The following is a 26,870-nucleotide window of genomic DNA, read 5'->3' as shown; positions in this document are numbered from 1 at the left end:
AAGTATTATGGAACTTGTTTGTGTGGTTTGGGAATCATTACCAAAAGCAGCCTATGGAAGACCTGAGTTGTCTAAAATAGGACTATGTGACATGCGTGTCGCAAGGAATTGGTTGAGCAAAGTTGAGATGTGATTGAGAAAAGAAAGTGAACACAAAAAATAGAGGTATTATCTGAGACAGTACACTCTGAATCGGAATTGCGACAAGTCGTTGTAAAACGAGTTGTGAAATGGGCTGAGACGTGAGTCTCTTCTCAATAATTATGGTGAATTGTCGCAAAGCAACTCACAAAATGGATTAAGGTGTGAGCCTCTCTCTGACAACTTAAGGAGCACACTTAAAAATTTCCAAAACATTTTAAATCACCTGGTTTGCAAAATAAAACCAAACCCTCCTTTGGCAACCCTTGCAGGCTATAGTAATTCACATGGCTTGCTGAGTACCCCGTGTGCTCACCCAAGCTATTACTACCTCTACAGAGAAGTATACGAAGATGGAGATCCAACTATTGAAGAGTTCCTTCAGGTCTTCAGGAATAAGCCGCATAGAGATAACGATTAAATCAACTATATGTAAAGTAATTCTTTCCTTTAATAAGGTTGTATAACTTAAACATGACAAAGCATATTCCGGTCGATCGAATAGAACATCCATATGCTCAAGGATAGTTGTATCGCTTGGCGCTCAAGGCTAGCTCACGATCCGGCCTCCACCACTGCTAGAGATCATGTGCGTCACCGTCCATGCTCGAGTTCTTCTAGAGTCTCGCCGTTGGCAGGAGGTGCGGTCGCTCCTTCTCCTTCCCGAACGCGGCAAACAACATGTCACGGTACGACAACGCCATCGCCGACTTGCCTACGCCACGGAACCGCTCCTTCACCTGCTCCCGTTGCTCAAAGTAGCTGATGTAGCCCTTGCAGATGAGATCCCTCTCATGCACGTACAGCTCCGGTGCCCACGGCGACAGTTGCTCGAATAGCTTCTCCATGCGCTCCTTGTGGGGCTTCAGGACCTTGTCCATTCTTGCCTTCAGGAAGGAGCTGGCTGCATGTATGGACCTCCTCGCTTTCTTCGTCGGGAGAAGCACGTCTATCGCCGGTGCCAGCGACACCTGTGGCGGATTGAAGAGGAAGGTCGGGAGATTGTAATCTTTCTCCGCCATCATGGCCCGCCCCACGTCCAGCGCCAGAGAAGCGCCGAGTGAGTGTCCCATAAGCCAGACGATGCAACTACCACCATCGCCATGACCACCACAGCCTGATCCCGTGCCCTTGTCGATGGTGGCGACGAGGTTTTGAACCTCCTTGTTTGCCAGGTGGGAGCGTTTGGACTCCGGCAGGGTGTTCACCATGACCTTGAGGTCGAGGTAGAGATCCATGATCGCCTTGGGATGCGATTGTTGGATATTTTGTAATCTTGAGCATTTTATATTTCTGTTTTGCATGAACGTAGTGGCTGGCTGAAGGTTGTTTTGGCCGGTCGGTAGAATAGCTGTTCCCTTCTGCATGTTGTCAGTTTTGTTTAGCTGTCGAATGACCTGGTTTCAGATCGTGGGATGGCGCGGTCAGTAGCCGATCCGGGTTGCTCGTTCCGTTCAGTTGTGCATGTAACAAACTCCGTTTTGGTGGAGGAGAATAAAGAGTGAAAACAGAAAAGCAGCAGAGGTTGCGCTGCACAAAAATTCTACTTTGTTCTTCAGTTCTTGACGTTTCCCAAACTTCTTTAGGTTACTGTCGTTGTCCGGCAATTTTCAGAGTGAGCGAGTGTGAGCGATTTCAGAGTTTGTTCTTTCCGTTTTGCTGACAATTGGTATCAGAGCGGTACCACGACGGTCCTGAGACGATGTCTGATGATGGCGGGCGATACACACCGCCCGGACGCCGTGGTGGCGGTGGTGGCGGCGGAAGCGGCAGCGGGCGCGGAGGCGCAAGTGGCAGCGGCGCGGGGGGTGGCGCAGACGGCGCAAACCTTCCTCTCGTGCCACAGAGGAGAGATGCTGGGCACACTGCTCGCCTCCCGGTGCTGTCGAGGACCAATTATCCGGATTGGGCATTGTTGATGCGTGTAAACCTACAGGCGCAGGGGTTGTGGACGGCGATTGAACCCGGATACGCGGAGTACCGCGACGATCGGGCGGCTCTCTCGGCAATCCTTCAGGCGGTGCCGCGCGAGATGTTGCGCGGGCTGGCGAAGCATGACACGGCGAAGGCGGCGTGGGACGCCATCAAGACCATGCGGGTCGGCGTCGACCGTGTGCGTGAGGCGAAGGAGCAGGGCTTCCGTCGCCAATTCGAGGCGATGCGCTTCAAGGATGGAGAGACACCGGAGGAGTTCGCGATGCGACTCACTGCTGTCGTCGCGGACATTCGCGACATGGGTGGAGTCATGGAAGACGAACACATCAACAAGAAACTGCTGCGCGTTGTGCCCAAGAAGTACAAGCCGGTGGCGATTTCCCTCGAGCAGCTTCTCGACGTGAAAACGATGGCCCTTGAGGAGCTCGTTGGGCGGCTGTCGATGGTCGACTCATACAGTGATGATGAGGAGGAAGGTGGCGGCGGCAAGCTCTACCTCACGGAGGAATAGTGGCAGGCACGCGCAAGGAAACAGGAGCAGGAAGGCTCCGGCGGCAGCAGCAAGAGCAGGGGCAGCTCTGGCACCCAGAACAACCGTCGGGGCAAGGCCGGTGGGTCACCGAAGGGGAAGGAGACGATCAACAGTGGGAACACCAGCCGTGACTACTCCAAGGTAAAATGTTTCAATTGTGATGAGTTTGGGCATTTTGCAAGGCAGTGCCGCAAGCCGCGGCGCCAACGTCGAGGGGAAGTAAACCTGACGCAGGGGGAGGAGGAGCTGACCTTGCTCATGGCTCACGTCATGGGGGTGTCTCTCGCCGGTGAGGAGACACTCGGGCGAACACCTGGTGTGCACGAGGTGCATCTCACTGAGAAAAAGGTGATTCTGAATCATGAGGTTGCAGAAGAGGAGGACAACACCACGGAATGGTTCCTGGATACCGGGGCCACCAATCATATGACCGGCTCTCGGTCGGCATTCGCTGACCTCGACACCGGTGTTGTTGGTACTGTGAAGTTTGGTGATGGCTCAGTTGTGGACATCAGGGGACGCGGCACCGTGTTGTTCCAGTGCAAGAATGGAGATCATCGCTCGCTAGAGGCAGTGTATTTCATCCCCAAGCTGTGCAAGAATATCATCTCCATCGGCCGGCTTGACGCGCGTGGCTACGATGCTCACATATACCATGGTGTCTGCACGCTGCGTGATCCTGATGGTCTACTGCTTGCCAAGGTAAAGCGCTCCCCAAGCTTCCTGTACATTCTGAAGTTGAACATGGCGAGGCCCATCTGTTTGGCGGCGAATGGCACCGAGACGGCGTGGCGTTGGCACGCCCGTTTCGGCCACCTCAATTTCCAGGCCCTCCGGAGATTGGCGCAAGCGGAGATGGTCCGTGGACTCCCCGTGATTGACCACGTCGATCAACTGTGTGATGGGTGCCTCGCCGGCAAGCAGCGACGAGTGCCGTTCCCAGACAAAGCCAGGTTCAGGGCGCAGGATGCGCTCGAGCTGGTTCATGGCGACCTGTGCGGGCCGATTGCGCCGGCAACGCCAGGCGGCAGGAAATATTTCCTGCTCCTTGTTGATGACATGAGCCGTTTCATGTGGATACGGCTCCTCTCCGGCAAGCACGAGGCAGCGGCTGCGATCAAGCAGTTCAAGGCCGGCGTCGAGATGGAAAGCGGCCGAAAACTGCGGGCGCTGCGCACCGACCGGGGAGGAGAATTTACCTCTGTCGAGTTCACTGAGTTCTGTGCCGATCGGGGTGTGAGTCGCCAGCTCACGGCTCCATACTCGCCGCAACAAAATGGGGTCGTCGAGAGGCGAAACCTGACTGTCGTCGCTGCTGCTCGCTCTATGCTCAAGGCGGCGGGGATGCCGGCACAATTCTGGGGAGAGGCAGTCATGGCGGCTGTGTATCTATGGAATCGGTCGCCCACAAAGAGCCTGGATGGTGTGACGCCATATGAAGCGTGGCACGGGCGACGTCCCTCGGTCGAACACCTGAAGGTGTTTGGCTGTGTCGGCTACGTCAAGACAGTGAAGCCAAATTTGAGGAAACTTGATGATCGTGGCACACGAATGGTGTTCATTGGTTATGAGCAGGGCTCAAAAGCCTATCGGATGTATGATCCGGTGTCACGGCGAGTTTATGTGTCACGCGACGTCGTCTTTGATGAGGCGGCAATGTGGCCATGGCGTGATCCGGAGGTCACTCAAACTGGAGGCGAGGAGGATTTCACTGTGGAGTTTTTTTCCACTCCGCTGGGTGGAAATCGTGTTCCTGACGTGGTTGTGGAACATGGAGGCGCACGGGAAACTGAAACCGCACCAAGTCCGCTGGCCACGCCCGACGCGGCGCCCGTGTGGTCTCCAGTGACATCAAGCTCACCTGCCGGTGTTGAGTTCTGTACACCACCATCTGATGCCAGTATTGAAAGCGATGGAGCTCCTCCCCGTTTTCGGACGGTGAACAATGTGCTGGCCACCACAACTCCGGTGCTCGATTTCGACTACAACGACGAGTGTCTCATAGCGGAGCAGGAGCCTTTCAGTTTCAAGGAAGCTGAGAAGGAGCAGTGCTGGATGAAGGCGATGGAAGAGGAGATGAGCTCCATTGAAGGTAACAATACTTGGTTCCTCTGTGACTTACCATCTGACCATAGGGCAATTGGTCTCAAATGGGTTTACAAGATCAAGAGAAGTGCCGAAGGTGAGATATTGAAGTACAAAGCAAGATTGGTGGCAAAGGGGTATGTTCAGCAACAAGGCATAGATTATGAAGAAGTATTTGCTCCAGTAGCAAGGATGGAAACTGTGAGGTTGCTGGTTGCTTTGGCAGCACATGAGGGTTGGCAAATACATCACATGGATGTGAAGTCAGCTTTTCTCAATGGTGAATTGGAGGAAGATGTGTATGTAGTCCAACCACCTGGTTTTGTTGTTGAGCACAAGGAGAACAAAGTACTGAAGTTAAAAAAGGCCCTATATGGTTTAAAGCAGGCGCCAAGAGCTTGGTATGCAAAGCTGGATTCTACACTTGCAAATCTGGATTTTGTAAGAAGTGCAACAGAGAATGCAGTGTACACTAGAGGGGAAGGTAATGCCAGACTCGTGGTGGGGGTATATGTTGATGATCTTATCATTACAGGAGCTTTGGGGACAGAAATAGCAAAATTCAAGGAGCAGATGAGAAGTATGTTTAGTATGAGTAATCTTGGATTACTGTCCTATTACCTGGGAATGGAGGTTAAACAGACTGAAGAAGGCATTACAATGTCCCAAGCTGGGTATGCAGGAAGAATTTTAGAGAAGGCTGGGATGCAAGGTTGCAATCCTTGTCAGGTTCCTATGGATGCTAGACTGAAGCTGAAAAAAGGAGTAGAAGATTGCATTGATGCAACACAGTTTAGAAGCATTATAGGAAGCCTGAGGTATTTGGTTAATACAAGGCCTGATCTATCCTACTCTGTTGGATATGTTAGTAGATACATGGAGAATCCAGGTGCTGAACATTGGGCTGCCATGAAACATATTTTGCGCTATGTGGCAGGAAGTCTGAATATTGGTCTCAAGTTCAGAAAGGGAGAAGAGAAATTTCCTCGGCTAGTTGGCTATAGTGATAGTGATATGGCTGGGGATGTGGATGATAGAAAGAGTACAACAGGGGTGTTGTTTAAGCTGGGAGAAAACTTAATCACATGGCAGTCTCAGAAGCAAAAAATAGTTGCATTATCATCTTGTGAAGCTGAGTATATTGCTGCTACAACTGCTGCCTGTCAGGGGATTTGGTTAGCACGTTTGCTGGGAGAACTGCAAATGAAGAAGCCCTGTTGTACCATGTTAAAAGTTGACAACAAATCTGCAATCAATCTCTGCAAGAATCCTGTACTTCATGATAGAAGCAAACACATTGATACAAGATATCATTTCATCCGTGAGAGGGTTGAAAGAAAGGAGGTCGAAGTGGAGTACACAAGTTCAGCAGAACAACTTGCAGACATATTGATAAAGCCTCTTGGCAAGGTCCGATTTCTGGAGCTGAGGGGAAAGCTGGGTTTGTCTCCAGTGTGATGCGTCAAGATTAGGGGGAGAAATTGTTGGATATTTTGTAATCTTGAGCATTTTATATTTCTGTTTTGCATGAACGTAGTGGCTGGCTGAAGGTTGTTTTGGCCGGTCGGTAGAATAGCTGTTTCCTTCTGCATGTTGTCAGTTTTGTTTAGCTGCCGAATGACCTGGTTTCAGATCGTGGGATGGCGCGGTCAGTAGCCGATCCGGGTTGCTCGTTCCGTTCAGTTGTGCATGTAACAAACTCCGTTTTGGTGGAGGAGAATAAAGAGTGAAAACAGAAAAGCAGCAGAGGTTGCGCTGCACAAAAATTCTACTTTGTTCTTCAGTTCTTGACGTTTCCCGAACTTCTTTAGGTTACTGTCGTTGTCCGGCAATTTTCAGAGTGAGCGAGTGTGAGCGATTTCAGAGTTTGTTCTTTCCGTTTTGCTGACAGCGATATCATGGTGCCACGGAAGGCGACAACGTAGTGAGGAGCCAACGGGTGGCGGCCGGGCTTGCTGGCAGGCAGAGCCGGCAGCACATGCTCGTATACCGCGCCGATGATGAACTGGTCGTTGTTGTTGGAGTCGTCCTTGATCACTCGGAGGAGGCGGAAGCCAAAGCTCTCCCACCAAGCCGGCGCGAGAGCGTTGGTATGCACCCTGCGCCTGTTACTGTCGTTCTCCATGGTATAGACGCCTTTCACAAGACAGGCAGCGACGCACCGGCGGTGTTCCTCATTGTCCCTGCGTGATCGATATAAAATACTCCCTCCGTTTCGTTTTATTTGACGCCGTTGACTTTTTATCACATGTTTGACCGTTCGTCTTATTCAAAAACTTTTGTGAAATATGTAAAACTATACGTATGCATAAAAGTATATTTAACAACGAATCAAATGATAGGAAAAGAATTAATAATTATTTAATTTTTTTAATAAGACGAGCGGTCAAACATGTGCTAAAAAGTCAACGGTGTCAAATAAAACGAAACGGAGGGAGTATCAGTCTATAGATATATGTACACTGTAGCTCACGAGCTCATCATGAACCCGTGTATATAAATCCTAGATGAAAAAAACGATATGCTTTTTTGCCGGATAGTTATATCACTCAAGATTAGCCATATTGTGCCTATTTAGTCTCGGTCGATCGGCAAACTATTGTAATCACCCGGACGGACGTTCACTCGTTTATTGCATATCATCAAAATAGTTATAAAAATATTTGATAAAAAAACAAGCATGTGATTAGAATCCGTCTCCCCGTCGATCCGCACGTAACAGGCAGATGCATGTATCGAAACAAATGTCTTACTAGTGTACTATATTATATATACGTGATAAATTCGTATATCACCAATATAATAATTTACTACTCCCTCTATTTTAGGTTATAAGACAAGTTTTACTAAGTTTATAGAAAAATAATAATAACATTTTTAACCCAAGACAAAATTATTATAAAAATATATTCCATTATTGATTTAATAAAACTAATTTAATATTATAAATATTATTATATTTGTCTATAAACTATTTTTTGTGCGGGGAATATTTGTCTGGGAGTAAGAGATATCGGATGCGCGTGCATGCATACCAGGCAATCACCATTGAAGAGGAACTGAAGCCGTTTTTCGCCATCATATGCACCGGGCCGGAGATGTCGAAGCGGTGTCGACGTCGCTTGGTAAGGCCATCGGCCAGTGCAATCAATTAATTGCTCAGCTAGCTAGAGGAAGCAAACGTGATGATCTGATTGTCGGATTAACTGACAAGCCGTCCTAGCTAAAGAATGGGAGCTTAGGAAGAAAGTGCTTCTTAACCTTTCGCGGCAAAAGGCGATCACAAGATTAGTGGAAAGGTGCTTGTATTTATACTGGATCGGAGATGGTTCAGGATAATAATCACGCGTCCTGTAATCGTCATTGACTTCAAAAATAAACCCAATGGGACAGGGATAGTTCATTTATTTTGTTCTTTTGTTCGTTTTCTCATTGGCGAGTGTCGACGAAAGAGTGTTTACTGTGTAAACGTACCAAACCCGGTGTAGCTGAAGCCAAAACAAGATTTGGTCAAGTTACCCACGTTTGGCCGACTCTTTCGTCGCATTATTATATTGATAAAATTTTGACCTGATCTCACTCGTCCGTGATCCAATCGAATGGCAAACGCGCATTCGATTGAAGATTTTATCTTCACTGAACTCTAAGGGGAAAAATGAATAATTGTGTTAAACACAAATTAAGAAAGTAGATTAAAAACTTTAAAGTTAGATTTGAAACTTTTAACTTAATATTTAAACTTTGAAGTCAAATTTGAGGTCATGCTTCTGTAAGAACTGAAATAGACTGCGGTTTGCCTGACTGCCAATGTCGAATGCGCTTGTATTTATAGTACTGGATTAGAGGTGGTTGTCGTTGTGGGGTTCAGGCGTTCAGCCACTGCAAGTCTGCGTGGACCGCGTGCGTCGTCGGACGCTATGCCAGTAATCTTCTTACCCACTTGCAATTGCCGAGGCAGAGAAATTGGTATGCGGCAGGGTAGGTCTCTTAATTTAGGCCTGTTTAGTTCCCTAAAATTTTTTTCCAAAAACATCACATCGAATCTTTGGACACATGACTATTAGATGTAGATAAATGAAAAAAACTAATTACATAGTTAGGGAGGAAATCGTGAGACGAATCTTTTAAGTCTAATTAGTCCATGATTAACTATAAGTGCTACAGTAACCCACATGTGCTAATGATGGGTTAATTAGGCTCAAAAGATTCGTCTCGCGGTTTCCAGGCGAGTTATGAAATTAGTTTTTTCATTCGTGTCCAAAAACCTCTTCCGATATCCGGTCAAACGTCCGATGTGACACCCAAAAATTTTTATTTCCTCAACTAAACACACCCTTAATAAGCAGTTCAGTACCACATCGTTGTCAATTGATTAGTACAGTACTTCTGCAAGTTGCAATAGCTCGCGAGCTAGTAGTTGCATCACACTGCATCCACGCATGCTTCTCCCCTGCTCGCTATGTCGTCGCTGTAGAGTGCAGAGAGATGGTCCCGCGACTCACGTACTTCCTCGCCTCCTCGGCATTCAGCTAGCAGAGTGAGCAAGAGAGGGAGGGCAAAGAGAAGAGGAAGGAGGGGGAAATGGATTGTCTTTCCTGGGTGGATGTTTCTAATATCTAAAAACAATTTGAAAAAATAATATAGACTAATATGTGACATATCATTTAACAAACATGCAATTTAAATTTGAGGTCATCAAAGACCATGGGAACCATGTAGTAATCGTAGATTATCGCACGATAACCACAACCCTACCATGAGACTTGAAAATTTTGAAGATAAATCACATGGCCTTTTGCGATTACCGTGGTAAATGCCTTACCCGCAGGAGAGGGTGGGGGTGGGGGTGGGGGTGGTTAACTTATTGTGGATGATAGGGGAAACCCTGGTCAAAGATGGCAGACGTGCCGTCATTCTGTCGATGTATGCGACATGAAGCTATCTAAGTGGGGTTATCATTTATATTTTGTATCAACTATTTTAGTTTCTGTATTATCTGGAAATGGATGAAAATGTAGAGGTTTTTTTTTTACTGTTTCAGCAATATACTATTTGGGACAATTTCGTTTCTACCCCTATTTTGCTGTCCAATATTGATTTTACCTTTACTTTTTGGATTTTTTTTGCTCCCACTTTTTTGAACTGAACAAGACGTTTACCCATGGTTTAGATGGAAGTGAGTGGGGTTAGACTTATAGCAGTAAAGAAATGAAGAGAAAAAGGAAATAATGATTTTTTGAATTATTGATTGACCTTTTTACCCTTGGGAAGTATCGAACCCTCCCGGCTCGCACATGGGCTCCCTCCTGGAAAAAACCTCAAGTGGCGGTGGTGATAGTGCGCCGGCCCGGCAGGAGCGTGCAGGCTAGGCGGCGGGGAGAGGGCTAGGTGGCAGGGAGAGGAGTTTCAACCATTTCTTTAATGTACATAACCCACGCTGCCGGCCCATGGTCCGGTCGCCGCCGCTGCTGCCAGGCACCCACGCCGTCGCCGATGGTCCTCCTGCCAACCGCTGCTGCCTCGGAAATCCTCCACTCTGCCCAAAACGCCTCCGCCACCCAACACCTTCCCTATTCCTAGCGTCGTCCCCGGCTCACCGTCGCCCTTATCTCGAACCCCGCCTCCTCTATCTTGTCGTAGCCACCATTGCCCCCATCCAACCGCTGGAGAGAGAGGGGGAGAGAGGGGAGAGAAAAGAGGGAGGGAGAGAGAGAGATGTCAAGTGGGCTCAACAAATTCATTATTGTTGTTTTTGCTGACTGGATTGCCAGATTGACGCCACGTGTTCAAGTTTTTGATCAAAACTGCTGAAAGCAGTGATAGTGGGGTTATTCATCCGGTATAAATAGTATAGGGTGCAAAATATCCGGTTTTGTGGTTCAGGGGAGTAATTCGGTCGACCGCGATAATTTAGGGGGTAATTCGTACTTTTTTCTAAAAAAATATAATGTATGTACGAAATCATTTGAAGCCCCTCTAATGCCGCTCTTGTGCATATGTGCTGAATAGTTTTGACACCATTGGTTGCGGACGTATATTTTACACGGTTTGTAGTACACACAGGAAAGCGGTTAAAATTAGCTTGTCTAATATAACTTTTGCGCGTATAGGAATATATTTAACACCATTGGTTGCAAACCTATATTAACTTATATGAGCACTTTCTTTTAATATGATCCGATCCAATTCGGAATCTACTAGCAAAATACCCCTGCGTTGCAACATGCGAAGACAAAACGACCTCATGTGGGACCCACCTTGTCGGCACCTCGGGATGGATCTAAAGCTTACAAAATAATTAAAAGAAAATCTTTTCCTGGATTTATTAATTTCTTTGCAAAGGAACTAAAGCTCACTGTCCAGTACATTTTCCTACTGTGGAGCCGTATTCCTATATTGCGCATGTATTTTAAACAGTGGGGGTCCACGAGCCAGTGTCTCGGTATTTTATAGTATTAACCCTGAATTTTCGTATTTACATCAGGGTCCTTGTCTTCCTCCTCCCATCAATGACAGAGAGAAGGGGAGCGTGCGGTGGCATGACATAGGCTTGCCGGCGGGCTGGCTCGGCCGATGGCCGGGGCGGCAAGAGGGGGGCGGGGGAGGGGGTCCTCGCACACATTCTAGAGGTGGCAGCGCAGCCGGGGTTGGCTGGAGGCAGCGGGCACCATGGTTGACAGCGACAGTGGGTTTAGGACAGCGGCAGAAAAGGACCTACGGTGAACGGCGGCTCGACTACTCTCTAGGGAAACATCTAGGGACTACCAGGAGAGGCATACACCTTGAGGCTTCGATTGGCTGACAACGAAAAGGCCGGGATCCCGGTCCCGAAGGGGAAGCCCACCACAAGGGAGAGAAATCCCCGAATCGCTCAAAAGTTCATTTGGATCGGTTACCCCCTGCAAACCCTAGGGAAATCCATCCACGACCCTACCTCATGGAGCTCCACCACATGTAATTTAAATGCTATATTTTTAAGTAAATTTTACTTTGAGACACATTTTAGTATCGATGTTTCACTTTGGACTGGATAATCTTTCTTTGTTATACTTTGGACCACCCCTACTCAATTCTCACGTATATGAACGATCTCAAGTACGGTAACAGCCTGCCATCCAGAACCGCATTGCTTAGCTAATCCGATGTATGGACACACTTCCACCTAACACTACACTTACACTTTGTCGTTTCTTCGTGTAAAATAGTTAATCCGGGAGTAATATGGTTGGAGAGACAAGCCCTTATGAGTTGTTCCACCCTTACTAAACTAGCAATATAATAGTAACATGTGCACACATCTATCATGGCCCACATGTGCCACATCCTAATTTTAGCCAGGATGTCACATACACCTTCTCAAAGGACCCGATGTCTTGTCAGTCGAATGTACTCGCATGGCTACACAAGCATACAGACAAATGTCCGGGAACGCAACCCTCTTAGCGCATGTCCGTATGTCCAGTGCCGGTACCATATGCTATGTTTCACATAGAGCTCACATGCGCTACGGGCCATATGTTCGCACACTTACCCTACGAGCAATTGTGAGGGTCAACTCTGATACCATTTGAAATAGCCCATACTCTAGAACCGCATAACTCAACCCATCCGAGAGGCGTGACCCCTTACACATACAACCCCACTTACACTTCCATCTTTACTTCGTGTAAAAGGTTAACCTGAGAGTGATATGGTTGGAGGGACAATGTCTTATAAATTGGTTTTACCCTTGTTACACTAACAATGTGATAGTAAATATTTGTATCAAAGAAAATGTGATAGTAAACACACGCACAAAGCTCTTATGGGCTATACATGCCATATACTAATTGGGCTAGGGTGTCACAACTACGTCGGCTCCTACTCATCAATTAATTGTAATAGCTATGTGTAAGACAATTATTTTGGCATACGATAAGTTAGATGTAAATGGATAAAAGAGTTGAGGGTTGTCCAAAGTGTCACAAAGTTAAAAATACCTGGTCCAAAGTAAAAACATTGGTTAAATAGTGATCCAAAGTGAAACATTAGTAATAAAAGGTGGCCAAATTAAATTTTTAATTTGACTTCAAGAGCTGAAAGAACACATTTGAAAATGTAAGCACGCATATACTTGTTGGAGCTATATTTTAACATATGTACCTCCTCCATCCAAAAAAAAATCCAATCCTAGCTACGAACATGGACTATGCCACTAGTGAAGAAGGGGTTTTTACTCATGGTTCGTAACCCCCCTGTAGTCCCGGTTTTCCAACCGGGACTACGAATCCGGGACTAAAGATCGCTATCTTTAATCCCGGGTGAAAAAACCGGGAGTAAAAATCCATTTTTCTAAAGAGGCTAGCTCCGGTTGCTACTTTATTCTTTTCATTTCTTCATTGTTTTTAATATATTGATTCAGTTTATCCTATCCCAAAATCCCAAATCAATCATCCCCGAATGGTCTCCAAATTCTCAAATCAATATATCTAAATACATCACAAAATCTTAAAAAAAAATTACATCACAACTTCTACAAAATTCATCACAAATACATCACATATTCACATCACACACAAATCAAAGACATCACATATTCACATCACACACAAATCGTCTCAGATCCGAATCACAGATTCTCAACAAAAAAAAAAAGAAAGAAGACGAACGGCCGCCGGCGCTACGCCCGCTGCCGCGGCGGCCGCCACCCGCCACGTCCCCGGCTCCGCCACGAGGCCGCCAGCCACCAGCGCGCCGCCTCACCCGGCCCTCCATGCGCCGCGCCGCCGAACGGCCGGCAGCCGCCGCGCCGTCTCGCCCGACCCTCCGCGCGCCGTGCGGTCCGGCCGGCCCTCCGCGCCCCGCCGTTGCAGAGGGAGGTGGGGAGGTGAGGAGGAGGGAGGAGGGAGAGGAGGAGAGGAAGGGAGGAGGGAGAGGAAGAGATAAGGGTGTGACTGTGTGAGGAGATGAGTTAAAAAGGAGAGGAGGAGATTGTATCGATCCGATCCGCGTGCAACCACCCCGCTTATGTTGACTTTTTTCCCGGTTGGTGTTCTAAAAATATATCTTTCGTCCCGGTTGGTAACATCAACCGAAAGTAAAGCTTATATCGATCTTTTTTCTCAGTTGGTGTTACCAACCGGGACTATAAATAGATCTTTAGTCCCGGTTGGTAACACCAACCGGTACTAAAGATCAAAAAATTCCTCTGAGCTTTCAAACCGGGACTAAAGATGTTTTTAGTCCCGGTTTTTAATATAACCGGGACTATTGTGAAATCTGGTGGACCGACTAAGGATCGTTTCTCCACCAGTGTGCATATCCAGATTCGTACCTAGAATTTGTTTTTTTCTAGGACGGAGTAGTAGAGATCAAATTTAAAATTGCATGTTGTAAAGTGATATATCACATATTAGCCAACCATAACATTTTTCAAAAATATTTTGTAAGTATTAGAATAATATTAAATGACGAGTAGATATCCTCTCGATGACTGTCACAATACCATCTGTACAGTGACGTATATAGGAGTAGCGAGCAGGGAAAAGCATGCATTTGACCGACACTTCACTGTACTTCCTCCGTAATAAAGAGAAAATTAATTTAGAAGGGGGTATTATATAATCTAATAACTGTACTTCCTCCGTAAAGAGAAAACCAATATAGAAGGGGATATTATATAATCTAATTAATACAACGAATTTGAATATGACACAATCTAATTTAATGAATTTAAAGATTTTGTTATGTGACTCATAACTTCCGTTAGGGTGAGTTTGAGGGATGGGAGATTGAGAAGATTGGGAAAATACGCAAAATGAGGTGAGCCATTAGCGTATGATTAATTGAGTATAAACTATTTTAAATTTTAAAAATAGATTAATATGATTTTTTAAAGCAATTTTTCTATAGAATTTTTTTGCCAAAAACGCGTCGTTTAGTAGTTTAGAAAACGTACGAGCGGACTACGATGTGCTTTCTCACCCTAACTCACCGGAACTAACGTTCCCTTATATATTTTTGCAAGGACGGAGGGAGTACACAACATCGATAAATATGGATACAGTGAACTACAGCGACATATATGGATGCAGTGATGCAACTGGCTTGCGAGCTATTGCTACTTGCAAATGTACTGTGCTACTGTGGTATGGACTAATTCATTAAAAAGACCACGACCCTGCCACAGACCAATTCCTCGGCCTCGGCAAGTGGGCAGGAAGATTGGTAGCACATACTCCAACGATGGCCTACTGAGATCGCTACATTGGCTAAAAAAACAAGATTCATAAACAAGATTCGGGGGAGATACTGCCCTTCAAATATTTTTTAATAAAAAAATATGAGCGTATTGGTAATTGAACATGGAACCTCAAGATTAAAACCACACATCCTCGCCTCCGCACACGGGACCTAGGAGATCGCTACACTCGACCTATATATGTCACTGTGGAATTGTGGATTGAATTGATTTTTCTTGATTTGCTTTTGCCTTGGTTCGGCTGAAATTATCAAGGCCATGGGTAATATAGTCGTTAAAGAAACTAGGAAGGTAGCCCGCATAATTGCGCGAGCATCTATTTATTTCTAAATGTTAAAATCTTTTATGATGACTGAAAATTGTTTTGTAAAATGTTCAATATATATAAGTTAGTCAGTCCTATATCATTATTTGTTTTATCATAAGTTAGTCAGTCCCATATCATAGATGAATAAATCTATGACTGGTATCTTCAGATAATATAGAACTAATTATTCTTTGAATTTTGATATCACTATTTTTCTTAATGACTCGAGGATTTTATCATGATTTATAATGGTTTCAAATTGATCGTTCATAATTTTAAATTTAACTAAATGTGTTGGCACTGATTAATATGATATCTATAGCTTGGTTAATCTTTTAGCGTGACTCCCTAGGATGTTAACAGCCTATAGAAGTGGTGCAATTGAGGCCATATATGCTAGATCTTTTTTGTAATTGGTGGTTTAATTGAGGCCATATAGTATCTATGGGTTAATTATTTTACACCAAATAAGATGAATGGCTTGGTACTGTAAAATATCAACAATTAGTTGAAGCTAATTTCTTTCGATCTTTGGTTTTTTTATGTAAAACATATTTTTTTAAAGATCTAATGTTTAAAATTAATGGGTCCATTTATTTAGAAGAATTTTTTTTAGAGATGTAATGGTCTAGGACAAGAGTCATGATGATTTAGCTATCTAATATTGTTTTATATAGTTAGCGCTAGTTAGAAAATAGGAGAAGTTAAATAGAAAATAGGAGAGGAGGGGAGAGTGGTAAGGTGGAGGGAATACGTAAATGCGCACATACGTGGTTAATACCCATGGGTATTCTGTTTTCTCTTCCATATTCTACTATTTTCTGATATGATCTAGACAACGGACTATCAAGAAAATACTCATAGGAGAGGATGGCTAAGTTGGTCACGTATGTGGTGTTGTTATGAGAAAAGTACGTATTATCGTACTTGTATGGGAGATTAGGAGAGGTTTATATACATTAGGATTAATTACTATTTCAATAGATCTAATGTAATGGTCTAAAATAACATGTCCATCGGCACTGATTTAAATGAAAATCGATGGCTGCATGATATATTGTTACTTTCTAAGAATTTTTATAATTTTCTGTAATTTATTAGAGCACCACATGACAGTGTTGGAGCATTTAGGAGCATTTGTACAAAGTTAATTAACTTTTACTTATAACAGATGTATGATGCAATAACTTTTTGTGTATTTATAGACCTAAGTTGAATAGATCCTAGTCGAGCCACAGAGGAAGCCTCCTTTGTAAGTTTGTACTCGTCCAGTTTTCACATGTATAAAATAGGAGAGGATGGTTAAGTCGGTCGAGGGAGTACATTCATTTAGACGTATGTAGTGTTGTTAGTGAACTTTTACTTATATATAACATATATATGATGCAATATTTTTTTTAGTTTATTTATAGACCTAAGTTAGATTTAGTAGCGCCACAAAGGAGGCCTCATATGTACGTACATACTGATATAACGATATTTTAATTTTTGATTTGAGAATGAGGAGCGAAGGAATAATATCGTGACTTTTCAGCAAAAGACGTCGCTTTTTAGCTTTTTTTTTTTACGAACTGTACGTACTTATTCAAACCCTTCTAATAGCACAGTATGAAACCGATCTGTGTGCTGGAATAGCATCGAGAAAATTCGTTTGCATAGTTACTTATTAAACCTAATCACCAATTATAGATGGTAAAATTTCGTTGAGCTGCTGCTGACTGTGGATTACACCAAATGATCAAATGCTGCTGTTTGTGATTACATTGCCAGCTACTGAAAGTCAAACGCTTATACAATCCCAGTCTCGTGTAGCTCATTTTCCCCATTGATTAATCTGTGTGGAGGCTTTGATTTGAAACCTAATCCAAGTCTAGGCGGCAGCAGGAAAGCTTTCCTCTATCGAGGCCTTGAGCCCAACACGGACGGAAGGCACTGAAGTAGGCAACAGAAAGCACGATCGGATTTTTGGGGCAAGAATTTAGGTACACCAATTTAATTAAAAAGGATGGTAGCTATAGATCTAATCTAACGGTATAAAATAATAAGTCCACCAACTTAAATGAAAATCAACGGTGAGATTAGACTGTGCCACGTGGTGATCTAGGAGCGTTTGTAGGAACGCCATATGGCGGTTTGAGAGCGTTTATAGAAAGTTTAATGGACTTTTAGTATATAATAGATAGATAGATAATAGATGCTCAAATCATTCTTCTTTACCATTTTTCCATCAAAAGGAATCGGAACAGTAAAGCATGAAAACGTTAACAATAACAAGGGATGCAATAACAATATCAGTATCATTGGAACATCGGAAAATATATGAATCAAAATTATTGGATAGACTCCCGGAAACAACATGATTCAAATATTTAAATGGTAAGGTTAACTGCCAAGCTTATATTTTGAACTAACGTCATATGTAACTATATTGATAAAGATTCAAACGAGCAAGGAACTAATTTAAATACTTCATAACAATATTAAACCATCAACATATATTAATACACAAGGGTTATGGTTAAGTTTTATATTCCAACGGATCATCGGTACATACAGTAATTTCTTGGGAAATTCTTGACTGTTTTTTTGGGTTTCTTTTTGCCCCTATTTTTTTTAAACAAAGCCAAATTTTACCTCTATTTTGGATGGACATCTTGCCGGTGTAAAATTTTTGATGAGAAGACATCCATACCCTTACTTGCCATTGCACATTTGACCCTATTTTTATATATCAATTGTGTATTTGCTACTATTTGTGCATGCAGCTCACAATTCTGATAATCTTTCACAAGTATGACAATTTTGACAGACTGGGCAAAATTTTGTTTCAAAATTTAACATAATTTTGCAGAAGTTTGGACACATTTTGATAAAAAAAAGATAGAATAACACAAGTTTGACACATTAATTCCTAACACAACAAGCAGAAGTATAGCTAGAATCACAAAGTCAGAAAAATCTACATCACAAAGTGAAGCACATCCAAACCTGCAGCCTATTGCTCGTCCCATGCCAAGTGCTCAAAGTCAAGCAAATCAAGTCCCGTAGCCGAATTCACGCTGCTCACCGCCGCGTTCACCTCACCACACACACCTCACCACGTACCCAACTCACCGTCGGCCTGCCCCGCCCCTGCGCTCTGCCCCTCCCCTGGCCCCCTCCTTGCTGCCGCCTGGCCCACTCCCCTGCTCTCCTGTGCGCCACCTGCCGGGCTGACGCACTATCATCGTCACCGCCTTGGGTTTTTACGGGAGGAATGCGAGCCGGGAGGGCCATCCCTACTTGGATATTTCCAAGGGGTAAAAAGGTCGATGAATAATTTAAAAAATCATTATTTCATTTTCTCTCTATTTCTTTACTGCAGTAAGTCTAACCCCATTCGCTTCCATCTAAACCAGGGGTTAACGCCTTGTTCGGTTAAAAAAATTGAAGAGAAAAACAAAAACTCTAAAAAGTGAAGGTAAAATCGATATTCGACACCAAAACAGGGGTAGAAATATAATAGTCCCAAATAGTATACTGCTGAAACGGTGAAAAAAACCCCTCTACAATTTTCATCCTATTTTAAGATAATACGGAAACTAAAACAGTCGACATATTTTTTTTTTTGAAAATAGAGGCAAAAGCTTTGCCACTTTTGTATTAATAGAGAAAGGGGTAAAATTACAAAGACAAAAACTGTACAAGCTCTAATAAAAAAAACATAGACCCGTAAAAGCTTAAGGAGGCTATTCTCCTGAAGGGATGATCTCCGTGATTCGGGCGGCCCCGGCCTTATCCACGTTTGCGCCTCTTCTTTGATCTTGACAAGAACAATAGTTGGAGTTGTAGCAGGTTGATACAAAATATAAATGATAACCCCACTTAGATAGCTCTATGTTGCATACATCGACATAAGAACTGCACAGCTGCCATCTTTGTCCAACTGGGCTTTAAAAGCTTGTCTATTTATACAAGTAGTTTCTATTGTATTAGTTGAATCGAGAAAAATAAAAAGAGAGAAAATTGTACGAAGTGTATTCTGCCACACAACAGTCTTCGTGCGTCCTTCCATCATCTTTCGCCTCCTGCACGTGTGTTTTTGTGTTAGATGGGTCCAAGAAAAAGTGCACCCATGTGTATCCAACTAATTTTAGAAGTTGAGTCCATAGGATAGGTTTACGGCAGGTACAATCTCTTCTACTACGTCCTCTGTCCGTCCCATTAAAAATCAATCTAATACTACACATTGACACATCCTAATACTACAAATACGGGAATATCTAGATTCGGAGTAATATGATGTGTCAATATCCATATAAAATAGGATAAGATATATCATAATACTATGAATTTAGGTAGATCAGATATAATATATGCTAACACTACGAATTTTGATAGACATCTTGTTTAGATTTGCGGTAAAAGGATGTGTTCTATACTTTTAATCTTGAATTATTATATTTTAGATAAGATTTTTATACTTTAGTACGGATAGACTATTAACTAGATATCGCTAGGATCGATCAATCCCTCTCATTAATTAATCATTGACTTGATCCTTGCAACAGCTCACTGGCTAGTTGCATCACTTCCCGGAAATATATGCATAAAAATTTGGCAAAATTTTACAAGATAAATTATGATGACATAATCATATAAATCACCATATACAAACATCCAACTCTAAATTTCATATACTTATGTAGTAACAAAAGTAACAAATCATGTTTGTTTTGTGCTGGTACTATATATTCATAACACCAGCAATTGAACCAGTAGTAGGCCCGCCGGTCCGGTGTCCGGTGCGATTTTTTAGGATGTAAAGTGAAAGGTATGGGATGGATGGTTTCCATTTTTAAATTGAGATGAGTTGTTGGCTTTCCTACAAGTTTAGGACATAGAATAGGCTTTTTCTAGTATAGAAAAGAAATTTGGTTGGATGTTAAATATGGGTTAAGGCATAAGTTCGATTGGGATCGAGTCTCGATCATCAACAAGTTACTAGTACTCTGTCTATTTCCACATACTTGTCATTATTGATGGGAACAATTTCGGTTTCAATTCTTAGTTTTTGAGATGCAAAACAATTAAATAATGCAGTATCTTTTGAAGTATCTATATATTTTTTGGAAAAGGACAAACAATAAAAGCTTAAATATGAATAGCACTAAGCAAAAGTATTTACGAATGAAGGGAGTAATATTTAGTGTCGGTTTATGGGAGCTTTTGGTAGCTAGAGATTCCCCCCTCAAAACAATCTAGATTTTCACTCAGATTCCTGAGAAGTTGTAGAAAATGAGTTTCTACGAATTTTCACTAGCTAGCTTCTCACAAATTACTTCTTAAAATCTTAGGCTCCTCAGACATGATCTTACTTGTGCAGTAGAAGCCTAAAAAGGTCTACATCCTCTTGCCGAGAATCTATCGAGCCCCACTATAGTGCTGTCTACTTGTAGTTGAAACAATCTAAACCGTTGATCTAGTTTGATCAAAGAGTTTAGATCTATTTATACTACCACCCTAGTAGTTAGAGGTATTAGAAACGTTAAGGGGCATCATTGTAAAAGAAAATGTGTGCCGGGGGGGTGTTGATCATCATTAGGGATGCAAGTGGGTAGTCCCGCTACCCGCATAAAAACCCGCCTGCTAGTCTATTTTTTATATGGTAGCATAAAATTTAGAAGAAAAAATGAACTAGAAGTGGAATAAGCGGGAAAAAAAATCCACTTGCCCGCCCCGCTTGCATCCCTAATCATCATTAGAAGTGACAACTAAACTTTTTTTCCTTCTCTTTTGGCTTTTTCAATGGAATATATATAATCGATGCCAACGTAATGGATAAAAAAAAACATAAATGATAATGTTATCCCTAATCACTGTATTAGTAAATTACCGATTTACTCTTAATACTACCTAGTAGTATTATACTAACAGTAGAGAATACTGCAGCATTCAATATAGTATTCTAACACGTGAGCCATCCGATTGGGCACGGACGCAGATGAGATCGATCAGTTGTCGATGGGAAGTTGAGCAAACCCATATGCGATGAAAGGCAATGTGGGTACATGATACTCTTATCTTGTTTCAGCGACGTACCACCTGTTATTACAGTATTTTATACACTTGTGAAGTCAACGGTTTTCCTCGGAAAAATAAAAGAGAAGCTCCGCAGGTAGTTTAAGTCAAGAAGTCGATGCAACTATTATTAGCCTCAGCTACCTCTAGTCCAGTATAACTATAAATAGAAGCACATTAGCACTTAGCTTTTCACAGCAAATTAAGCACGAACGAGCAAACTTCTTACGAAGAACTGAAGAAGTAGGCCGGGTATTGTATTTCCTCCTCAAGCTTTCGTTCTCCGTAAGAAGAAGAGAGTTGTGAGTAAGTCACTAATAAGCCAGCCATCCGTTTGCTTCCTCTGCAGCTTGCTCCATATCGATCACATTAGCAGATGGCCTCATCAAGCGACGTTGACCTCGCCGACTCCGGCCCGGTGCATATGATGGCGAAAAACGACTGCACTGGTTCTTCTGGAATAGTGATTGACTGGTATATGCATATCTGTGAAAACTCTATTACATGTTTTAAGTCATCAAAAAATTTAGTAATATAGAACAATATGTGATATATCATTTCACAAGCATGCATATTCAAATTTAACTTATACAAGTATAAACAAAAATAACAAATTTAACAATGAATAGAACGTGTAACTCACGGTCAAATTTGTTATTTTTGTTTCAAGATTGTATAAGTCGAATTTTTACTTGCATGTTTGCAAAAAGATATATCATATATTGATCTATCTTGACAATTTTTTTTAAAATTGTTTCATAACTTTTTCAACGTCATGCACAAAACGAGAAAATATACCCTCGAGGGACAAAAATACACTTCCGCATATCTGCATTCATGATGAGCTGCTGGTGAGCATAAGCAGTAATTCTGTGTCGATCAATGCCACGTGCATATATGCAGGGACAAGGAGGAGCACCGCCATTGCGTCGCCGCATGCCTTGTCAAAGGCGTTATGGTGATGATGAAGGACAGGAGCAACCCACTCGCGCCGGCATGGTGGAAAAGCTTCGGCTTCCGCTGCCGCAACGTGATCAAGGATGACAGCTGGGTCTCCATAGACATGGACGCTTCCGACCAGGGTAGCTCTGACTCCGGCCGGGATGACGAAATCTTCGGAGCCACCTACGAGTACGAGCCACCAGCCCGCCTGCCCCGCCACCCGTCCGCTCCAAGCTATGTCGTCGCCTTCCGAGGCACCATTCCTACCAACCTGGGAGATCTAATACATGACATCAAGATCGTATACAATACATTTTCCAACTCCAATCGTTGTGACATCACCCACGACGAAGTTGAAGGACTCCTCCAAGGTGGTGCAAACTCCTGTACTATGTGGCTCGCCGGGCACTCACTTGGTGCGTCGCAGGCTCTAGATGTCGGGCGGTCCATGGCCGAGAAAGGCTTCAACCTCCCCACCTTTCTGTTCAACCCGCCGCAAGTGTCGCCAGCGCCGGCAATCTACTTGCTGCGCCCGAATGAGAAGGCCAAGATGCATCTATACGCCACGAGCTCCCTCCTCAAGGTAGGCCTGAGCAAGATCGTGAAGTCCCACGAGGAGCACATGGAAGACCTGTTCAAACGTACGGTTGTCGCAATGGACGCCAGAACTATATGTGCACGACAGCGACCCCATCTGCCAGGGCTACGTCGACTACTTCGAGCAGAGGCAACTGGTGCAGGAACGCTTCCCTAGCATCGGCATGTCGGCGATGAAGCTGTCGTACCGAGACATGTTCTTCTCAGCGCTCAACAAAGACAAGGAGCGGTCGCACCTCCTGCCGTCGGCACTGCTGTGGGAGAACTCGAGGATGGACAATGACGTGGAGAATCACCCGTCCAAGTGTACGCTGCTCCGCAAAGCGAACCGTCTCAAGAAGCGGGTCCTCAAGGCGCATAGCCTCGAGCAGTGGTGGAAGCCGGACAATGAGCTGAGCTTGACCAAGACACAGTACAACTGTCCTTCAGCATAGCATTGGAGGGCAGGCTTGCCGCTACGCAGGGTTTCCAGGTCGGGTTAGAATTGCATTGTAACTTTGTATTGTTCGTAAGCGTGTGTGATGCGTGTCTTTCCTTTCTAGTGTTAGCCTAGCTATATTATTGCATCATGTCTCCTTAATTCCTTAGTTTCCTATTTCTATTTTGGCTTTCAGTTTGTTTTCCCACAGAGAGTTTGTAGGATCCACAGACATGCGTGCGTGTTCACGTTGTGGTGAAGTCTGGGTCGCTCGCTCCCTGTTCTGATCGTCTGCAATATGGCACGCGACACTATGGGACTTGTGGCCCGCACATATATAGGACCTATGGACATTTCGTTTCAGTTTGGAATAAAAGGAGAAGAAAACAACGAAAACGCTGCGGTAAATTAGCAGCACAAACATCTTGCGAGCATTCCACCGTTGATGGTTTAGGCTTTGTTTGGCATTGAGCTTTCCCAATGTGGAGAATATAGGTACCGGGTACCCACACGGCCTCCATATTCGACCAGATATAGAAGATGGGCCAGATCCTATATTATATAATAGGGTAAGACTCGGTTGTTATGTTGTCTTATATCTTATGGTATGATTACATAGCCTCGATCAGGTACTACCATGTAATAGATTAGTAAAGTAATGCCGTGTCCAGGCTAGGTTTTTCCTTTGTAGCCCTGCCTCCCAACCTATATAAGGCAGGCAAGAGCCCCCTCTAAAGAGTGAACACAGAGATTCATAAACAGATCGTAAGATCAATACACAACTCGGCGGATACAATCCTAAAATCCCTAAAACAGGAGTAGGTTATTACCTCTCACTGAACCTGTCTAAATCCTTATCTTCGCATCCATCTACTTTTAGGTCTCGTGCACTACCGTCTTTTCATATTGCCGAATTTCAGTTTCGACAGTTGGCGCATCAGGTGGGGTTGCATCGAGTTTTCCGTCGAGAAGTGTGATGGAACTATTTGTCAGTACTGTTGGTACTACCTTCATCCGAGCCATGTTCTCAACAAGAAGCTAGATTCCAACGACGCTGAAAATTCCATCTGGATCAAGGCCTGGTTTAGTTCCCCAAAATTTTTTCCCAAAAGTATTACATCGAGTCTTTGGACATATGCATGTAGCATTAAATATGTAGATTAAAAAAATAGTTGCACAGTTGGGGGGAAATCGCGAGACGAATCTTTTGAGCCTAATTAGTCCATAATTAACCATAAGTGCTACAGTAACCCACACTACTAAAAAAGGCCATAGGTGTCGGTTCCTAAAGGTCATAGGTGTCGTGTTTTCATCCGGCACCAATTGGTCGGCACAAATACTAGCAACCGACACCTATAAGGAAAATAGAATCGGCACCTTTAGCATTGCTCGAGCCAAAAAAAAAACAGAGAGTTGGCTCGAATCCGAGCCGAACTCACCAACCACACGCCACCGTCGTTGTCATCCTCCCTCGAACCCAGCCCTACTCCCCTTCATCACCGCCTCTCGGATCCGAGATCAAAAACAACAGGAAACAAGTATATGCATGGTACGAAGCATTAAGAACTCAACAAGTTTGGGACAATAACTCAACAAAATTAGGACTAGAACTCAACAATAACTCATGAACTCGAAAAGAAAAACACTAAAGAACTCAAGCCGCCAGCCGCCACCTCGCCTGCACCACTAGTGTCCTTCTCCACCCCTGCCGCCGTCGCCACATGGGGATGGCGCGGCCGCCACCACTGCCGAGGTGCGCCGCAACTGCCTCCACCAGGCAGCCGCCGGCGCGAGAGCCCGCCGACTCCCAACTGCCTTCCCCACATGCTCCCATCTCGCCGGATCTGGTGGAGGGAAGCCCGCCGCCGCCACCCGTGGGGTACCCGCCAGCGGCTGTGGAACCTGCCACCTCCCCTCTCGCCGGATCCGTGGAGGGAAGGGCATGGCCGCGGGAGCCCGCCGCCTCCGCCCGTGGGGTGCCCGCCGGCGCCGCCTCCCCTCCTGCCGGATCTGGCCGAGGGCGCGGCCACCGCCGCCGCTGCCGTTTTCGCCGGGCAGGCACCACGAGAGAGAGAGGGGAAGGAGATGCGAGAGCTGAGGGACGAGAGAGAGACGCGAGATGGATAAGGTGGAGAACGATCGAGTGGATAAGGACGCGCGGTGGGTGCAGTTCTGATGGGCTCGGCTCAAAGCTATAGGTGCCGATTTTTTTTTTAAAAAAAGGTACCTATAATATATTATAGGTGCCGGTTCTATCGCTGGAACCGGCACCTATAGTATAACTGCCCTTTTTGGCTAGAACCGGCACCTATAATGTTTAAATATGTCGGTTCTATGTTTTTCCATCGTAGGAAGGTGGGAAAAGCTCCATAGGTATCGGTTTTAAATGAACTGACACCTATGAGCCATTCTTTATGAGGGTTTTTTAGTAGTGCCACATGTGTTAATGATAGATTAATTAGGCTCAAAAGATTCGTCTCGAGGTTTTCAGGCGAGTTTTATAAAATTAGTTTTTTTATTCGTGTCCGAAAACTTTTTCCGATATCCGATCAAACATCCGATGTGACATCCAAAAATTTTCTTTTTGCGAAATAAACGGGCCCCAAGTCAATCAAATAAGAGGATGACCACCGATCAAATCAATCTGCAATTAATTGAGCGTCCGTTATTCCCCGAGTTATCAAGTACCTTCACGTGAGTGTGTTCCAATCTAATACATATGCATGGCAACATTAATGGCAATCGAGCCAAACCAATCAAACAAACAGAGGCATCAGATGACATGACCGTGTGTATATGCTGGACATACATCCTCGATCGTCAAGCACAAACCGAAGAACCAGATCACCATGCAAGCTAATTATTTAATCGGCAGCGTTACATCATCGACGGCTCCAATATTTCAATCTGGTTTGCTGTTCCAATCTAATTTTTATTAGATTAATTTCTAATCGTTGTTTGATCTCCTGGTATTTTTGTTGTATTCACACGCCGATTGAAATCACGACGCGTCCATCACCTCACCGTCGCCGAGTGCTACTTTATGGATTGCTCCCTCCCACGCAGATGGATTGCTGTTGATTGAAACCATGGTCGACCAATGTGTGTACAGGGGAGCATGCAAGACATGGAGGGAGCAAACAAATTAACTTGCTTACCTGTTCCCATAATCAACAACACATCCATGCATTATTTTATATGCTAACCCAATCACGATTATATTTGTTTGCATGTATATATTGTGCCGAAAAGCCGAGATGTTGCTGCAAACGCACCCGGAGCTCTGCGTCGCTGCAGGCATCGACCCGCCCCGTAGCTGCTCCTGCACACCCTGCAGGCCAACGGCAAGATGAAGTTGATCAAGGCTGTCAACGAATGTGTTCTCCTACAGGACTACGCTCAAAGATCACTTCAATCTCGTTCAGTTTCTAGAAGGTCACGAGATTAATCTCTTGGTGTCCTCGTCTACACAGCTGGTCTATTACATCGTCGTTGATAGACTTCATCGTCTTCACAATTATCTCTCTGCTTTTGATTTCTTGCGAGTAATACTTAAAACCTTGCATTATACACTCCATCCAACAAGTCCCCACGTGGTTTGAATCGGCCCAAA

General features: G+C 44.2%; 2 protein-coding genes across 2 annotated transcripts; one reads left to right on the top strand and one right to left on the bottom strand.

Annotated features, from left to right (window-relative positions):
• Positions 1 to 577: 577 nt before the first annotated feature.
• On the bottom strand, positions 578 to 1,704 carry LOC112936114 (GDSL esterase/lipase At4g10955). Its single transcript, XM_026026728.2, has one exon. It carries the CDS (start codon positions 1,506 to 1,508, stop codon positions 759 to 761), a length of 750 nt encoding a protein of 249 aa, XP_025882513.1. The 5' UTR covers positions 1,509 to 1,704; the 3' UTR covers positions 578 to 758.
• A 19,972-nt stretch (positions 1,705 to 21,676) lies between these two features.
• On the top strand, positions 21,677 to 23,273 carry LOC4343438 (GDSL esterase/lipase At4g10955). The gene is made up of 3 exons (XM_026027201.1): positions 21,677 to 21,774; positions 22,204 to 22,825; positions 22,944 to 23,273. The coding sequence occupies exons 1-3, from the start codon at positions 21,677 to 21,679 to the stop codon at positions 23,271 to 23,273; spliced, it is 1,050 nt and encodes a 349-aa protein (XP_025882986.1).
• The last annotated feature ends 3,597 nt before the right edge of the window (positions 23,274 to 26,870 follow it).

This window comes from Oryza sativa, chromosome 7 (genome assembly GCF_034140825.1).
Source record: "Oryza sativa Japonica Group chromosome 7, ASM3414082v1".
Taxonomy (NCBI): Eukaryota; Viridiplantae; Streptophyta; class Magnoliopsida; order Poales; family Poaceae; genus Oryza; species Oryza sativa.
Note: the sequence above shows the minus strand (reverse complement) of the source record. Positions and strands in the feature narration are given on the sequence as shown.